The sequence below is a fragment of the Polistes fuscatus genome, unplaced genomic scaffold (genome assembly GCF_010416935.1).
Source record: "Polistes fuscatus isolate 324 unplaced genomic scaffold, CU_Pfus_HIC Scaffold1, whole genome shotgun sequence".
Classification (NCBI taxonomy): Eukaryota; Metazoa; Arthropoda; class Insecta; order Hymenoptera; family Vespidae; genus Polistes; species Polistes fuscatus.
The window spans coordinates 1,806,399-1,819,791 of record NW_025112997.1 but is presented as its reverse complement, the minus strand read 5'-3'; the positions used below and the strand labels follow the sequence as shown (position 1 = coordinate 1,819,791).

At 30.8% G+C, this 13,393-nt stretch overlaps 1 protein-coding gene and 1 long non-coding RNA gene across 7 annotated transcripts; one reads left to right on the top strand and one right to left on the bottom strand.

Annotated features, from left to right (window-relative positions):
* Nucleotides 1–2,691: 2,691 nt before the first annotated feature.
* On the bottom strand, nucleotides 2,692–12,044 carry LOC122519936 (facilitated trehalose transporter Tret1-like). Of its 6 annotated transcripts, none has more exons than XM_043641642.1 (4): nucleotides 11,943–12,044; nucleotides 10,849–11,016; nucleotides 4,532–4,643; nucleotides 2,692–4,387 (listed from the first exon to the last, which is right to left on the bottom strand). In XM_043641642.1, the coding sequence occupies exons 2-4, from the start codon at nucleotides 10,852–10,854 to the stop codon at nucleotides 2,859–2,861; spliced, it is 1,647 nt and encodes a 548-aa protein (XP_043497577.1). In that variant the 5' UTR covers nucleotides 10,855–11,016; nucleotides 11,943–12,044; the 3' UTR covers nucleotides 2,692–2,858. The 6 variants fall into 6 exon arrangements, with proteins under 6 accessions (XP_043497577.1, XP_043496773.1, XP_043498374.1 ...); XM_043640838.1 differs by lacking the exon at nucleotides 11,943–12,044 and adding an exon at nucleotides 11,677–11,761; XM_043642439.1 differs by lacking the exon at nucleotides 11,943–12,044 and adding an exon at nucleotides 11,622–11,709.
* A 173-nt stretch (nucleotides 12,045–12,217) lies between these two features.
* Nucleotides 12,218–12,784, top strand: LOC122526427. Its single transcript, XR_006306064.1, has 2 exons — nucleotides 12,218–12,247; nucleotides 12,638–12,784. It is a non-coding gene; the product is annotated as an uncharacterized LOC122526427 (long non-coding RNA).
* Nucleotides 12,785–13,393: the final 609 nt, after the last annotated feature.

Genomic DNA, 13,393 nt, shown 5'->3' with positions numbered 1-13,393 from the left:
TTATAATGTATTTAAGTTTATGCAAAAGAATAAACTTTTACGAGAGAATGTACATCCGCTCCTTACATCGACGTTATAGTGAATCTCGTTACGAAGGATTTTAAATATCTAATACTATCACATAATCCGATCAATATGAGATTATTTCTTTTGATCTCAAGTAGATGCATACATATATATACTATATCATATATACATGTATTAGTAGAAATAAAATTTTCAGATAAAAACTTTAAATTTGAAACAACGAGTATATACACATCAATGTACATGTATATAAATACTTATACATATATACATACACACATATGATCTTATACACATATACACACACTTAAATACATTTATGCATGTGTATATTCATATGTGTATATACACATCAATGTACATGTATATAAATACTTATACATATTTACAAAAACATATGATCTTATACACATATACACACTTAAATACATTTATGCATGTGTATATTCATATGTGTATATACACATCAATGTAGATGTATATAAATACTTATACATATATACATACACACATATGATCTTATACACATATACACACACTTAAATACATTTATGCATGTGTATATTCATATGTGTATATACACATCAATGTACATGTATATAAATACTTATACACATATACACACTTAAATACATTTATGAATGTGTATATTCATATGTGTATATACACATCAATGTAGATGCATATAAATACTTATACATATTTACACAAACATATGATCTTATACACATATACACACTTAAATACATTTATGCATGTGTATATTCATATGTGTATATACACATCAATGTACATGTATATAAATACTTATACATATATACATACACACATATGATCTTATACACATATACACACTTAAATACATTTATGCATGTGTATATTCATATGTGTATATACACATCAATGTAGGATGTATATAAATACTTATACATATTTACACAAACGTATGATCTTATACACATATACACACTTAAATACATTTATGCATGTGTATATATTCGATCTCATTATCCTTTGAAATCACAAATTACATGTTGCCAAAGAGCAACGATGCATCGTCCCCTTTATTAATACCCAAGTCTAACAAAGGTAACTTAATATTCGCTTATAAACGTAGGAAGCAGCCCACACCACACAACATGAGTAACAGCAGCAATGACTATGACAACGTACATCGATAAACCATCTTCTCGATTCCTTGATTTCCGGTTAACAACGATCATTGAAACAAGTCAAAGAAGAACTCCCAATCAGTTACCTTTACTTTCCCCTACCCCTCTCCGTCTTTTCACCACCAGTCTTTTGCCCTCTTTCCCCCTGACCCTTCTTTTATCACTCATACATATCCACTTCCTTTGACCTAACTGACACAATTTAATTAAACTTTGTATCCTTCGTACAGGCAATTTCCGTTTTTCCCTGTTTCCCATGTTATCCCAGATTTCAACTTCTAACGTAGAAAGAGAGAATGAGGGATATCATTTCCTGATTATTATCATTATATCTGGACCACGTAATATATAGAAGTAGTAGATTCTCCTTCTGCAATCAGGAATCTTGTGTTGCGAGTGTTGCATCTGTGTTATTCCTCTTTGTATAATATATTTGAGTATTTTACTGAAATCATTGGAATCAAAAAGAATTTTTTATTCTTTTTTTTTTTGTTTTGTTTTTATTATATTGTTATTAGGATCTGAAAAATAGTACGAAAATTTATCTCTTAGGATTAAAGTAAAATTGATAATAGTTAATATTTCGTGGTTGTAGGAATTTTCGAATAATTTTGAATAGCGAAAAAATATGCAACAGACAAATAATTTTCGAACCAATGAGAAGAAAGTTAAGTTTCATGTTGCATACTGTAACAAATTGTGAAGGCACCTATACAATTAAAAAAATCTTTCAATTAAATCAAAAAATCTTTCAATTAAAAAATAAATTTCCTAATTATTATCATTATATCTGGACCACGTAATATATAGAAGTAGTAGATTCTCCTTCTGCAATCAGGAATCTTGTGTTGCGAGTGTTGCATCTGTGTTATCCCTCTTTGTATGATATATTTGAGTATTTTACTGAAATCATTGGAATCAAAAAGAATTTTTTTCTTTTTGTTTTGTTTTGTTTTTATTACATTGTTATTAGGATTTGAAAAATAGTACGAAAGTTTATCTCTCTTAGGATTAAAGTAAAATTGATAATAGTTAATATTTCGTGGTTGTAGGAATTTTCGAATAATTTTGAATAGCGAAAAAATATGCAACAGACAAATAATTTTCAAATCAATGAGAAGAAAGTTAAGTTTCATGTTGCATACTGTAACAAAATTGTGAAGGCACCTATTCAATTAAAAAAATCACAATGAAGATTAATATCTAAAGAATCGTATTAAATCGTATTAAATCGTATTAAATAAATTAATATTTAGCAACATTTATCCGATACTCGTAAGAATTTTACTTGAAAACTGATATAATATAATAAAACAGTTTGAAAAAGAGTTATTTTCGGAATCGTTTCAATCCCTTTGGCGTAAAGACAATATCGATTTTATAATTCACGAGTAATTAACTCTATATTAATAAACATAGGAGGAGTGAGTAGGTGGTGATGGTGGTGGTGATGGTATGTGCATGTGTGTATGTAGATTAAAAACAAGACGAATAGTTTTTGGAAAAGATACTTTTATTAACAAACGAACAATATGGAGTATTTAAATAACGATGGTTAAAAAACAAATCGATCGATCGTCGAATGTTGATCATTATTACAATTAAATATTGGATAAGGCACCGGGTCAAAATGTAATTGCCACGGTGCAAATCCTTCCGTCACGCTTTAACGTCATCCAATTGGTCCGATCGACGGGACGCCGATAATTTTCTCAAAATATTATTATTATTATTATTATTATTATTACCAGCCAATAATCGTTGAATCTCGCGAAAGGTTCTACCTTTGGTTTCGGGTAAGAGAAAGGTTACCATTAGGAAAGCTAACAAACAGGAAGCAGAAAAGAAATAATAAACTGCGTAAGCACCGAGTATGTCACCGATCACTTGATAAAGTTTCGATACGGCGAAACCGAGTACACCGTCGAACACGGTAACAATTGCACCGGCCACACCCTTAACCTCGGTTGGAAAAAGTTCACCGATTAATGCGTTTGGCAAGGTACCCAATCCTATTTGAAACGCAACTTGAAATAATATGACAACACCGACCGGGAGAAAATTAGCGGAAGATACGTCGACCTTTCTTGCATCGAGCATCAAATAAATCGCAAGAATGGCCAAAGTAATCGACGATCCTATAGTCGAGAATATAAGTAACGGTCTTCTTCCTGCACCTTCGACCGTTGCCGTAGAACACGCACCTGATACCAAACCAACGGCTAACACGAGTATCGTAGCGATGTTGGAATCAATGCCTACAGAGGAACGCTTGAACAGTACTTCTAAATATTGTATCGTACTGAAGTTACCGCTTAATTGTTGTGCCGCAATCAAGCCGAGTATTATACAAAGTGCTCGACTGTTGGTCGGTAGTAACATTAGTTTGAGTTTATTCAAGACAATCTTCAGACCATTTTCTTCTTTAGCTCTATTGTTAACGCCAGTAGCAGACGAGGAGTTAGAAATAGAAGAAGAAGTAGCCGCACCTACAACTTTGTTATTATCTAAAACTAGTTTGTTGTTATCCCTCGAGTCCTCGTTCGAGCCAGCTTGCAAAGCTAATTCCAGTTCTCTCCTAGCCTCGTCCTGATCGCGAATACCTTTGAAGAAGGCCAACGATCTCGAGGCTTCGGTTTTGCGGCCACGTGCAGCTAAGAAATGCGGACTCTCGGGGAACCAGATGAACGTGACGATGAATAGAACTGGGATGGTCAGTAAAACGATTACCAATGTACGATACGAGATCCATGGGCCTATGCTACAGGTCAATAACGATCCGGTGAAAACGTTTACTGCTATCAATGTACCCAACGCTCCTCTGATATTAACATCTGCCACTTCGGACACGTACATCGGATTGGTCGTGTACGACACCCCAACGCCAATTCCCAATATTACTCTTGCCACGTACAATGCTGAGACTGATTTAGCAAAAAATACTATCGTCCAACCGGCTATGTAAAAACCGCTCGAAAATAACAAACATCTTTTTCTGCCGTATCTGTCAGCCAAGTATGCACCCAAAAATGGGCCGATCATCGAACCGATCACCGTCAACGAAACGATCCACGATGACTCGTCCTCGGTTATCCTCATAGGTGCATCGCTCTCCTTTGACATCAATTTCGACAGACTCGTCGTGGTCCAACCGTAAACTGTTCCAACTGCCACCATCGAGAGTGTTGCTGTCAAATTGAATCACGAATATTCCGTTAGTTTAATTTTTTTATTTTATATCCGTACTCTTGTTTACCTCATATTTGTTTATTTGTTTGTTTTTTCTTTATCTTTGTTTAAAATCAAAATATAAATAATATTATTTAACAAACCTGAGATAGAAGCGAGCCATTGTCTCCAACGTGTTCTTTTGGAAAAATTGGACTTTTCTATGATCGTATGTTGGGATGTTTCACTTTTTGGCGTTTCCTTGGGTAAATCGAGCTGAAAACATAAATCAATAAATATATTATGTTCTTTAGATTTTATAATTTGTATCTCGTTGAAACGAAAACAAAAAAACAAACAACGTTCGATCCGATTTGAAAGATTTATTCTCGACTATATATATAATCGTGAGATTTAAAAACATTGAAAACAAATCAAACAAATTCAAGTATCGGGATTAAAAATCAAAGAATCGATCGTTCGGAGAATCAAATTGAGATCGAATGTCTAGAAAAAAGAAATATTTCAAGATACATCGAACATATATCGATGACGTATTTTCTAATCTAATCTAACCAGCTGATAAAATGTTCCTTTTCTCTCCCCCTTCCCCTCTTCTCACTCTATTTTTTGTGTTTTCTTTTATCGTAACTAAACGAATACTACTTTTCGATCATCTCGATCACGCCTCGTGCACTCGTTTTCGCGTAAATTTCGCTAAAATAATCGAAATACAACGATAAAAAAAATACGATGCGAATTGTATATCATCCATTGTGATCGTTTTTGCAAGGAAAATGCATTTGTTCTCTGCGAATAAAAAATTTTACGCGCGAAACGAATAATAATTTTATTTATATATAAATAAATAAATATATTTTTTTATTTATATATAAATATATTTATTTTATAAATAAATATATTTTTATTATTTATATAAAATATATTTATTTTATAAATAAATATATTTTTATTATTTATATATAAAATATATTTATTTTATAAATAAATATATTTTTATTATTTAAATATATAATATATATATATAATTTCAAATTATAATATTAATTTTTGTCTGTTTATAATTTAAATTAAAACAAAGATAATAGCAAAGGGAAAATCAAAATTATTATTGTTTGTTAATGTGTGATTATTATATATATATTTTTTAAAATTAAATTAAATATTTTTTAATCAAATATCACTGTGTTTTCATATACATAATGGTTCAATAATTATTATATATCTTTTTAAATGCCACCAATAATTAATTGAACAAAAACCATAGATTAATAAAATGAATGAAAATAATTTCAATATTATTTCTATCATAATTGTTCAGAAATAAATGATTAAAAACCACTTTCGTGCATACGCAATAAGGTATACATTTTGTAGAGACACGTTTTTAAAAAAAACGTACCTGTGAAACTATATTTTTATTGTGTTCAAGATAGAACACAAACGTAAAGAAGATAATTTGTTAAAAGAAAGAGAAACACTTTCTCCATTACGAAGAAATATTTGTATCCCATAAAAAATAAGATAGGGTAGTGTACACGCGAGTATTTTAAAAGAATAAATGTGAAATTCAGTGAGACGTTAAGGAAGGGAATACGTGCTAGGATGAGAAAAAAAAGAAGAAGAAGAAGAAAAAAAAAGAAAAATAAAAAGAAAAAGAAAAGTAACTATAAAATATAGAAAGAAAAGCCACCATAGTCCTATAAAAGTATATGCTTTTACGTGATAAGATGTTACGAGAGGTGTGTGAGAGAGAGATATATATATATACCACCATGTTTATTATCTTACATAGTTCGAAACATTAATCTTAGGAAAAAAAAAATCGATGTTCTTCAAGTGTCTTTCGTGAAAATTGGCATGAAACGAGGAATAAAACAAAAAGAAAGAAGATGATTTTTATGAGATAGTTTGGTTGAAGGTGAACGTGAAGGGATGAGGATGGGTGGTTGGAATAGGTAGAGGGGGGGGAGTAGAAAATAGGGTTGAGAAATATAAAATTGAAGGATAACAGACTTTTCCACGTCACAAGTGATAAACTAGATCGCATTAAAGGTACTTTTAAAGGTAACAGCAATTTCTTGCAACACGTAGAAGGAAAACAACATAGAAACTGGTGGTGTTCGATGGAACCTTAGAACTGTCGAAGCTTTTAGACAAGAGGGATGAACAAATTGATCGACGATAAATCAAAATCACCCCCTCCTCCTCCTCCTCCTCCTCCTCCTCCCTCTCAAAGATTACTCTAAACGTACTTATTTGTCAATAACGATTGATAATAATTCATGTCAATCGGGGGAATACAAGATTTTCACGTGTTTACTTAAATATTATTAAAATGAATAATTATATAATAATTTGAATAATAAATAATATAATATAAATAAATGAATAATTAAAGTGTTATTTTAAAATATTATAATGAAAGAAAGAAAAAGAGAGATTGGTATATAATAAATATAAAATTAATGCAATAAATGTAATAATATCTAAAACAAAAAATATATATATAATATATTTAATATAATTAATATATTATAATAAATAATATAATATATATATATATATATATTAATGTTAAAGATAAAAATTACAAATGTATTAATTGTAAAAGAGAATTAGGAATCGTTTTGCTAAATAATATCGTTAGATTAATGTAATAATTGTGAAATAAAATGAAAAATAGAAATTTTATTAATAGAAATAAAAAATGTTAGGAAAAAAGAAAAAAAGAGGGAAAGAGAGAAAAAAGCGGTAAGCTTTTAACCTATTTGCAATAAATCTATTTTTAAAAAGAAGCATCGATCGGTCGAAGCAACATCATCATCCGGTACACCGTAATATATCTCTTTAAAATAAATCACATTTTAATAATAAAGATAAAATATTGTAAAGCAAGATATGGAACCATCAAATAATTTCTTTCACATTCTCTCTCTCTCTCTCTTTCCTTCTCCCTTTCTCTCTCTCTCTCTCTCTCTCTATTTCTTTGAATAGACGAATTCTATAATTAGAATGACCGTATTCATTCGAAATTCTTGTCACTTGGTGTATAAGAGGAGAATTTTCTTAACTTTCAAGTATTATATTTATCATAGTTAAACGCATTAAAAACAAATCTTAAATTAAATCCAAACAAATTTATCCAATATTACGTGGATAAAAATAAAAATACAAAAAAAAATTATATCGAAAGAGTACGGAAAGAAAGAGAAAAAGAAATAAAAAATAAAAAAGAAAATAAGAAAAAAAATGACAGTTACGAGACGCCATTTGTAATTTTGATCAATCGCGCATAAAATAAGATGGACGATCGATCGATCATTATTCTCTTTATCTTTCTGCGAGACGAGAGAGAAAAAAAAAAGAAAGAAAGAAAAAGAAAAAGAGAAAGAAAAAAGAAACAGACAAAAAGAAAAGACACGAAGAGGAATAATTTAAAACGCGCAAGCGTGAACGCCACAAGCGCGTGCGCGTATTTTCGATTTTAACCTCGCGGCATCGTTGGGCTGTCGAAAGGTAGTCTCGTGGTACACCCGCGCGCCAAACATAACCTCTCAAACGAACATTCGAACGAGAAGAAAAGAGAAGTAGAAAAATGTTAATATACGAGAAAATTAGTATTTTGTAAAAGAAACAACAAGGAAAATAAAAGGAGACAATTTTCGCAACGAGGTTCGCAACAAAAAATGAGAGAAAAAAACTAAAAAAAAAACAAAATATGACTACAAAATCCGAATACTCGAAAACAATTGAATTACTTGGAAGAAATCATATATACCACCGCACGCACCACGTGTATAATATATTCTATCACCCATTGCGTACCTTCCTTCTCTCTCATCTAACTTGTCAACCAACCCCCATCGGTACGATCTATCTTTTTCTATCTGACACACAAGAGGGTTATTATATAGGAGTCGTTTTGAAAAAGGGACGCTGATTTTAGATTGAAATGACACTCACCAAGGGATCAGTTGTGCCAGTCATCTTTCTCAAGGAAGGATGATCTCTCTCTCTCTCTTTCTCTCTCTCTCTCTCTCTCTCTCTCTCTTTTTCTTATTCTTTTTTTCTTTTTCTGTTTCTTTTTCGCACTAACACTAAATCACGTTCCTGTTTCTTGTTCGTTGTGTTGAAGTTGACGTTGACGTTCGGGATCGATCGAAACGAGAAAAGAGAGAGAGAGAGAAATAAAGAAAGAAAGAGAGAGAGAGAGAGAGAGAGAAAGAAAAAGAGAAAGAGAGAAAGAGAGTGTGTTTAACGTTGTGCACACGTGAAATCGTCTCGAGCATCGACAACGTCCTGTGCTTCTTCGAAAGAAACTCTCTCCTCCTCCTCCTCCTCCTCCTCTTCTCTCCTCGTCATTCCTCCTCCTCCTCCTCCTCCTCCTCTTTTAAACTCATACTACCTCCTTCTCCTCCGGCATTATTTCCTTCTCCTTCTCTCTATTTATGTTTCCCTCTTTTTCCCTCATCTTTCCCTCCTCCCATCGTCATTTTAGCTTTTCACTCTCTCACGGCCAAAGCAAGCGTCTTCTTCGTGTATATTTGCGCGCACGCGCTCAAAGAGGAACACGCGAGGAGAGTTTCCTTCTTCTTCTTCTTCTTCTTCTTCCTCTCTCTCTCTCCCTCTCTCTCTCTTTCTCTCTCTCTCTTTCTCTCTCACTCTTGGTAGTCTGATCGATATTTATAATTGTACCCACGGTGATTCTCGTTTTATTCACTATACTTGGTCGTTCTTACTCTAACTCATCGTATCTTTTTTTTTTTTGTCTCTTTCTCTCTTGTGTATTATTTCATTTTATCTATTGCGTTTGTATATTAGAATCTTTTTTCTTTTCTTTTTTGCTCTTTCGTTTATATGCACGTTAATATTACGGTCATTATGATAATTATTCGATAATGATTATATGAATAACAGAAGTGTGGAACTGATTTTATGGAGACTGATTTTAATAATATTAATATTAATGTATATATGTATATATGTGAATAAGAAACACACACACGTTTTTTTTTTTTTCTTTTTATTATTATCTTTCTATTGTGTTATTCTATTTATTTATTTATTTATTTCTTTTTTTTTACGTATTAATTTTATGTTAATATTATAGTCATCATTAAATGATAAGATTGAAAAATGGAGAAAAGATGGAGAGAGAGAAGATACTGATTGAATTAATATTAATGTATGTATATGTGAATATGAAATTTATGTTCTTTTTTTGTTTTGTTTTGTTTTATTTTCTTATCGTGTATTATGTACGCTATTTAAAATTTGTCAAAATTTCATTTCGAGTATTTTGTACTCGTTATGCAAATTTATAATCATTTTCTCTTTTCATCTTCGGTCTCTGTGGTTTATCTTGCTTCTTTATTTTTTTTTCTTTTTTTTCGTCCCATTTTACGATAATCACTGTTGACTCCATACGAATTTAGAACATTATCTGTATTGACAATGTTTCCAGATATATCGAGCCTAGATAATATTGATATAAGATATATTATCTTATATTTATCTTACTTGCAATGCAACGAATTAGAAAAATTATGAAGAATATTGTCTGTTAAGAGGGGTTATACGCAGTTGCGAGGCTCGAAAAAGACGTATTATCATGAATTTTTTCTAGAAACAGTTTTTATTTCTCAAAAAAAATTGTTGGTAATTCAAATAGAGTGAACTTTTGAGAATACAATAGCGCGTCGATTCTGTAAAAATATTAATCTGCACTGCTCCTGTAGATGATTTCCTGATAAAAGGTCCTCTAAAAAAAGACGTTTGGCGGTGATCTCCATTTTGGCGGTTTGGATTATTGAAATTAAAAAATATGGTGGATTCTTTTAAAGGATAGATTAATGCAGGTATTAAAACCAAGGAATAATAAAAATTTTGATTTTTGACAAAATGGCGTCTATTTGAAAAAAAAGTTGTTGTTTTTGACTAAAATTTTCGCTCTAAATTGTTACAAAAAAATAGTAATACATTTTTTAAAAATTATTCCTTATACTTAATACCTGAGGAATGTATCTAAGAAGATTGCGTAAAAATTCGAAACCGATCGGTTAAGCCGTTTTTGAAAAATCGAGATCACCGACTTTGAAAATACCGTTTTGAGAAAAACGCGTTTAAAGTTTCAAAGATACGTTTACGCGTAGTTAAAAATTTTTGTTTGCAGCTTACATGAAGTGAAGAATATTTGTCGGATCGATTTGAAATTTTCAGAGAATATACTTAAATATATGTACATTCCGAAAATGAAAAAAAAAAATCGATTTTTTTAAAATTCTAACTGCGTATAACCCCTTAATATACTTTCGTTAATATAATACTTATAAATAAGTATTATAAGTAAGTTACTCAATTATACTTATCTAACGAGATTATAAATATCTAATCTAATTAAAAATATACTATTTATAGTATATATAATAATAAAATAAACTTTGTCAGTGTTCCTTACATTCATGACGATGCGTGATGATCGTTGATAGAATTGAATTCAACGTTTCAAAAATAATTCTTTTTTATCTTCTTTTCTCACCAGATCAATTTATTCGTTTTAAACGACTGATATAATACTTCTATCATCATCTGCCTGTCTTTTTCTCATATCTTACGGTCGAACACACTGAAAACAGATAAACGAAATACGTCGCAATTTCGTAACTCTAAAAATTGTAATCTAAAACACACACGCGCGGATGGATAATTAGAAAAAAAATGTAGATAAAAAAAGGCCACTTATTAGCGTTACTTTCTATTTCTACGAAATAGAGAAACTCGATGAAAGACACTTCTAATATATTCGAAGAACACAGTTCCTTCGAAAAATAACATTAAGATAACGAAATAACGGAAAAAATATATTTTCAATGTGTAATTGAAATAATAAAAAAACACAACGGAAGAGAAGTGAAAAATTACGTGAAGAAATTTATTTAAAAAAAAGAAAAAAAAGAACAAAAGAGAGAAAGTAAATGAAATTGAATAATATCCAGGAAAACATAAATTTAACTAACGAAAACGACAAGTAATATAAATTAAAAAAAAAAAAAACAGCAGCAAAAACAAAAACAACCATAAGGATTAATGATCAAAACCCGTGACGATAGAACGTCAAATTGAAATCGCGATTAATTCAAATGAAATATCAATTTAAAAACAAATAATATAAAAAAGATACAAAAAAAGAAGAAAAAAAAGCAAGAAGGTAATAGTAATTAATACAACAACAATTAAATTGATATGAAGAGAAAATAATTTATAAAATATGTTAATTAAACCACACGCGATAGATTTGAACACCACATTACGAATAAAAAAAACACTACACGAGAGAATAGGAAAAGACGCAAACGCAAAAGAAGACACTTCGAAAATGCTAAGATCCACGAATAGAAATGAAAGAGAAACGAGAAACCCTGCACGCCTATATATTAATCAATTGTAATCAATTGTTTTCTATCCGCTATGGTGCTTCTCAATCCACTATTATTCACTCACTAACACTAATTTACTTCATTGTTTTTAATCCAATTATCATTAATTACTAACTTCTTCTACGTGATGTTTCTACAGTTAACGCGTATTTTTCTTCTTATGCTTCTACTTCTACTTCTACTCTTCTTCTCGTTTTATACTGTAACATTAACGTTTCATGAATGTAACATGAAAATATGAGAGTACGAAAGAATAAGAATAAACAAAAATTAATAATAATAATAATAATAAAAAGAAAAAGGAGAAAGTGTTCGGAGGAAAGAGAAGGAAACAGAAAAAGAAGTAGAAGGAGGAGGAGGTGGTGGTGGTGGTGGTGGTGGTGGTGGTGGAAGAAGAAGAAGAAGAAGATTCGATAAAAGGTAACATTTTACTTCTACACTTTTCTCACTTTTCTTATCAGAAAATCCCCCTCATTTTATCCCCCTTCGTCTCTCCCCCTGCCCCACTCTACCACTCGTTCTCTTCCACTTCCTATTTCTTATCCTTCTTCTTCTCCTCCTCCACCTCCTCCACCTCTTCCCCCTTCACCATTTATCTCTTCCTCTACCACCATATGTTTGTTTCTTTTTAAATGAGAAGGAGAGCTATTCCAACGTAATCTCACTACACGTTATTCTTTTTTATTTATTTTTATCGAAGTTAACGTTACGACCCCTCTCTCTTTCTCTCTCTCTCTCTCTTTCTATTAAAAAAATTCTACATTTTATTATTTCTAGTATTTCTTATTTTTTAATCTTCCGCATATATAGTTGGGAATGATCGAGAAATCAAAATAGGATTTCAACGATATGGAAATGTTAAAAGAAAACAAGAAAGAAAGAGAGAGAGGAGAGTGAAAAGAGAGAGAGAAAAGGGGCAGGAAGGATTTTGTATTATCTTTGAAGAAAATTATAAAATGAAAGGAATGAAATTATATATATATATGAGCCGTTTATTTTGAAAGTGGCCTAACTCCATTTTTCATTTTTTTCCGGTTACCCACGGTAACATGTACAGCTTCAAATTATCTATCAATAAAGCATTTAAGATTTTTTATATTCCGAGTAAATACGGCAATTCTGGACACATAAGTTTTCAGAGTTAGTTGAATCACTGAACCGTTTATTTTGAAAGTGGCCTAACTCCATTAGGAGTAGAGATTTTGGTGTGGTAGAAATGGCATTAAAAAAAAAATAATTTACTGTTTGTCCCCCGAGAGTATTATAATATTATCAAAAAGTGTCGGAAAGGTAATAACATTATTGTACACGAAATGAGACAAGAAGATTTTGTATCAACAATATTATTAGAAGACGCAATTTTTAAAAGGGTCAAGAATTCTAACGGAGAACCAATAAACTGGTTAAAAATATGTTGGATGCGTTTTGTCAAAAATGAATAAGATTTTCTATAAGACATCAATGAATGAGAACAAAAATTTGAAAGTCCTGAATTTAATACCACGTCGGGGTAGACCAAGAAAGTTCGAAAATATTGTATTGACACCACTGTATAAAATATAAGAC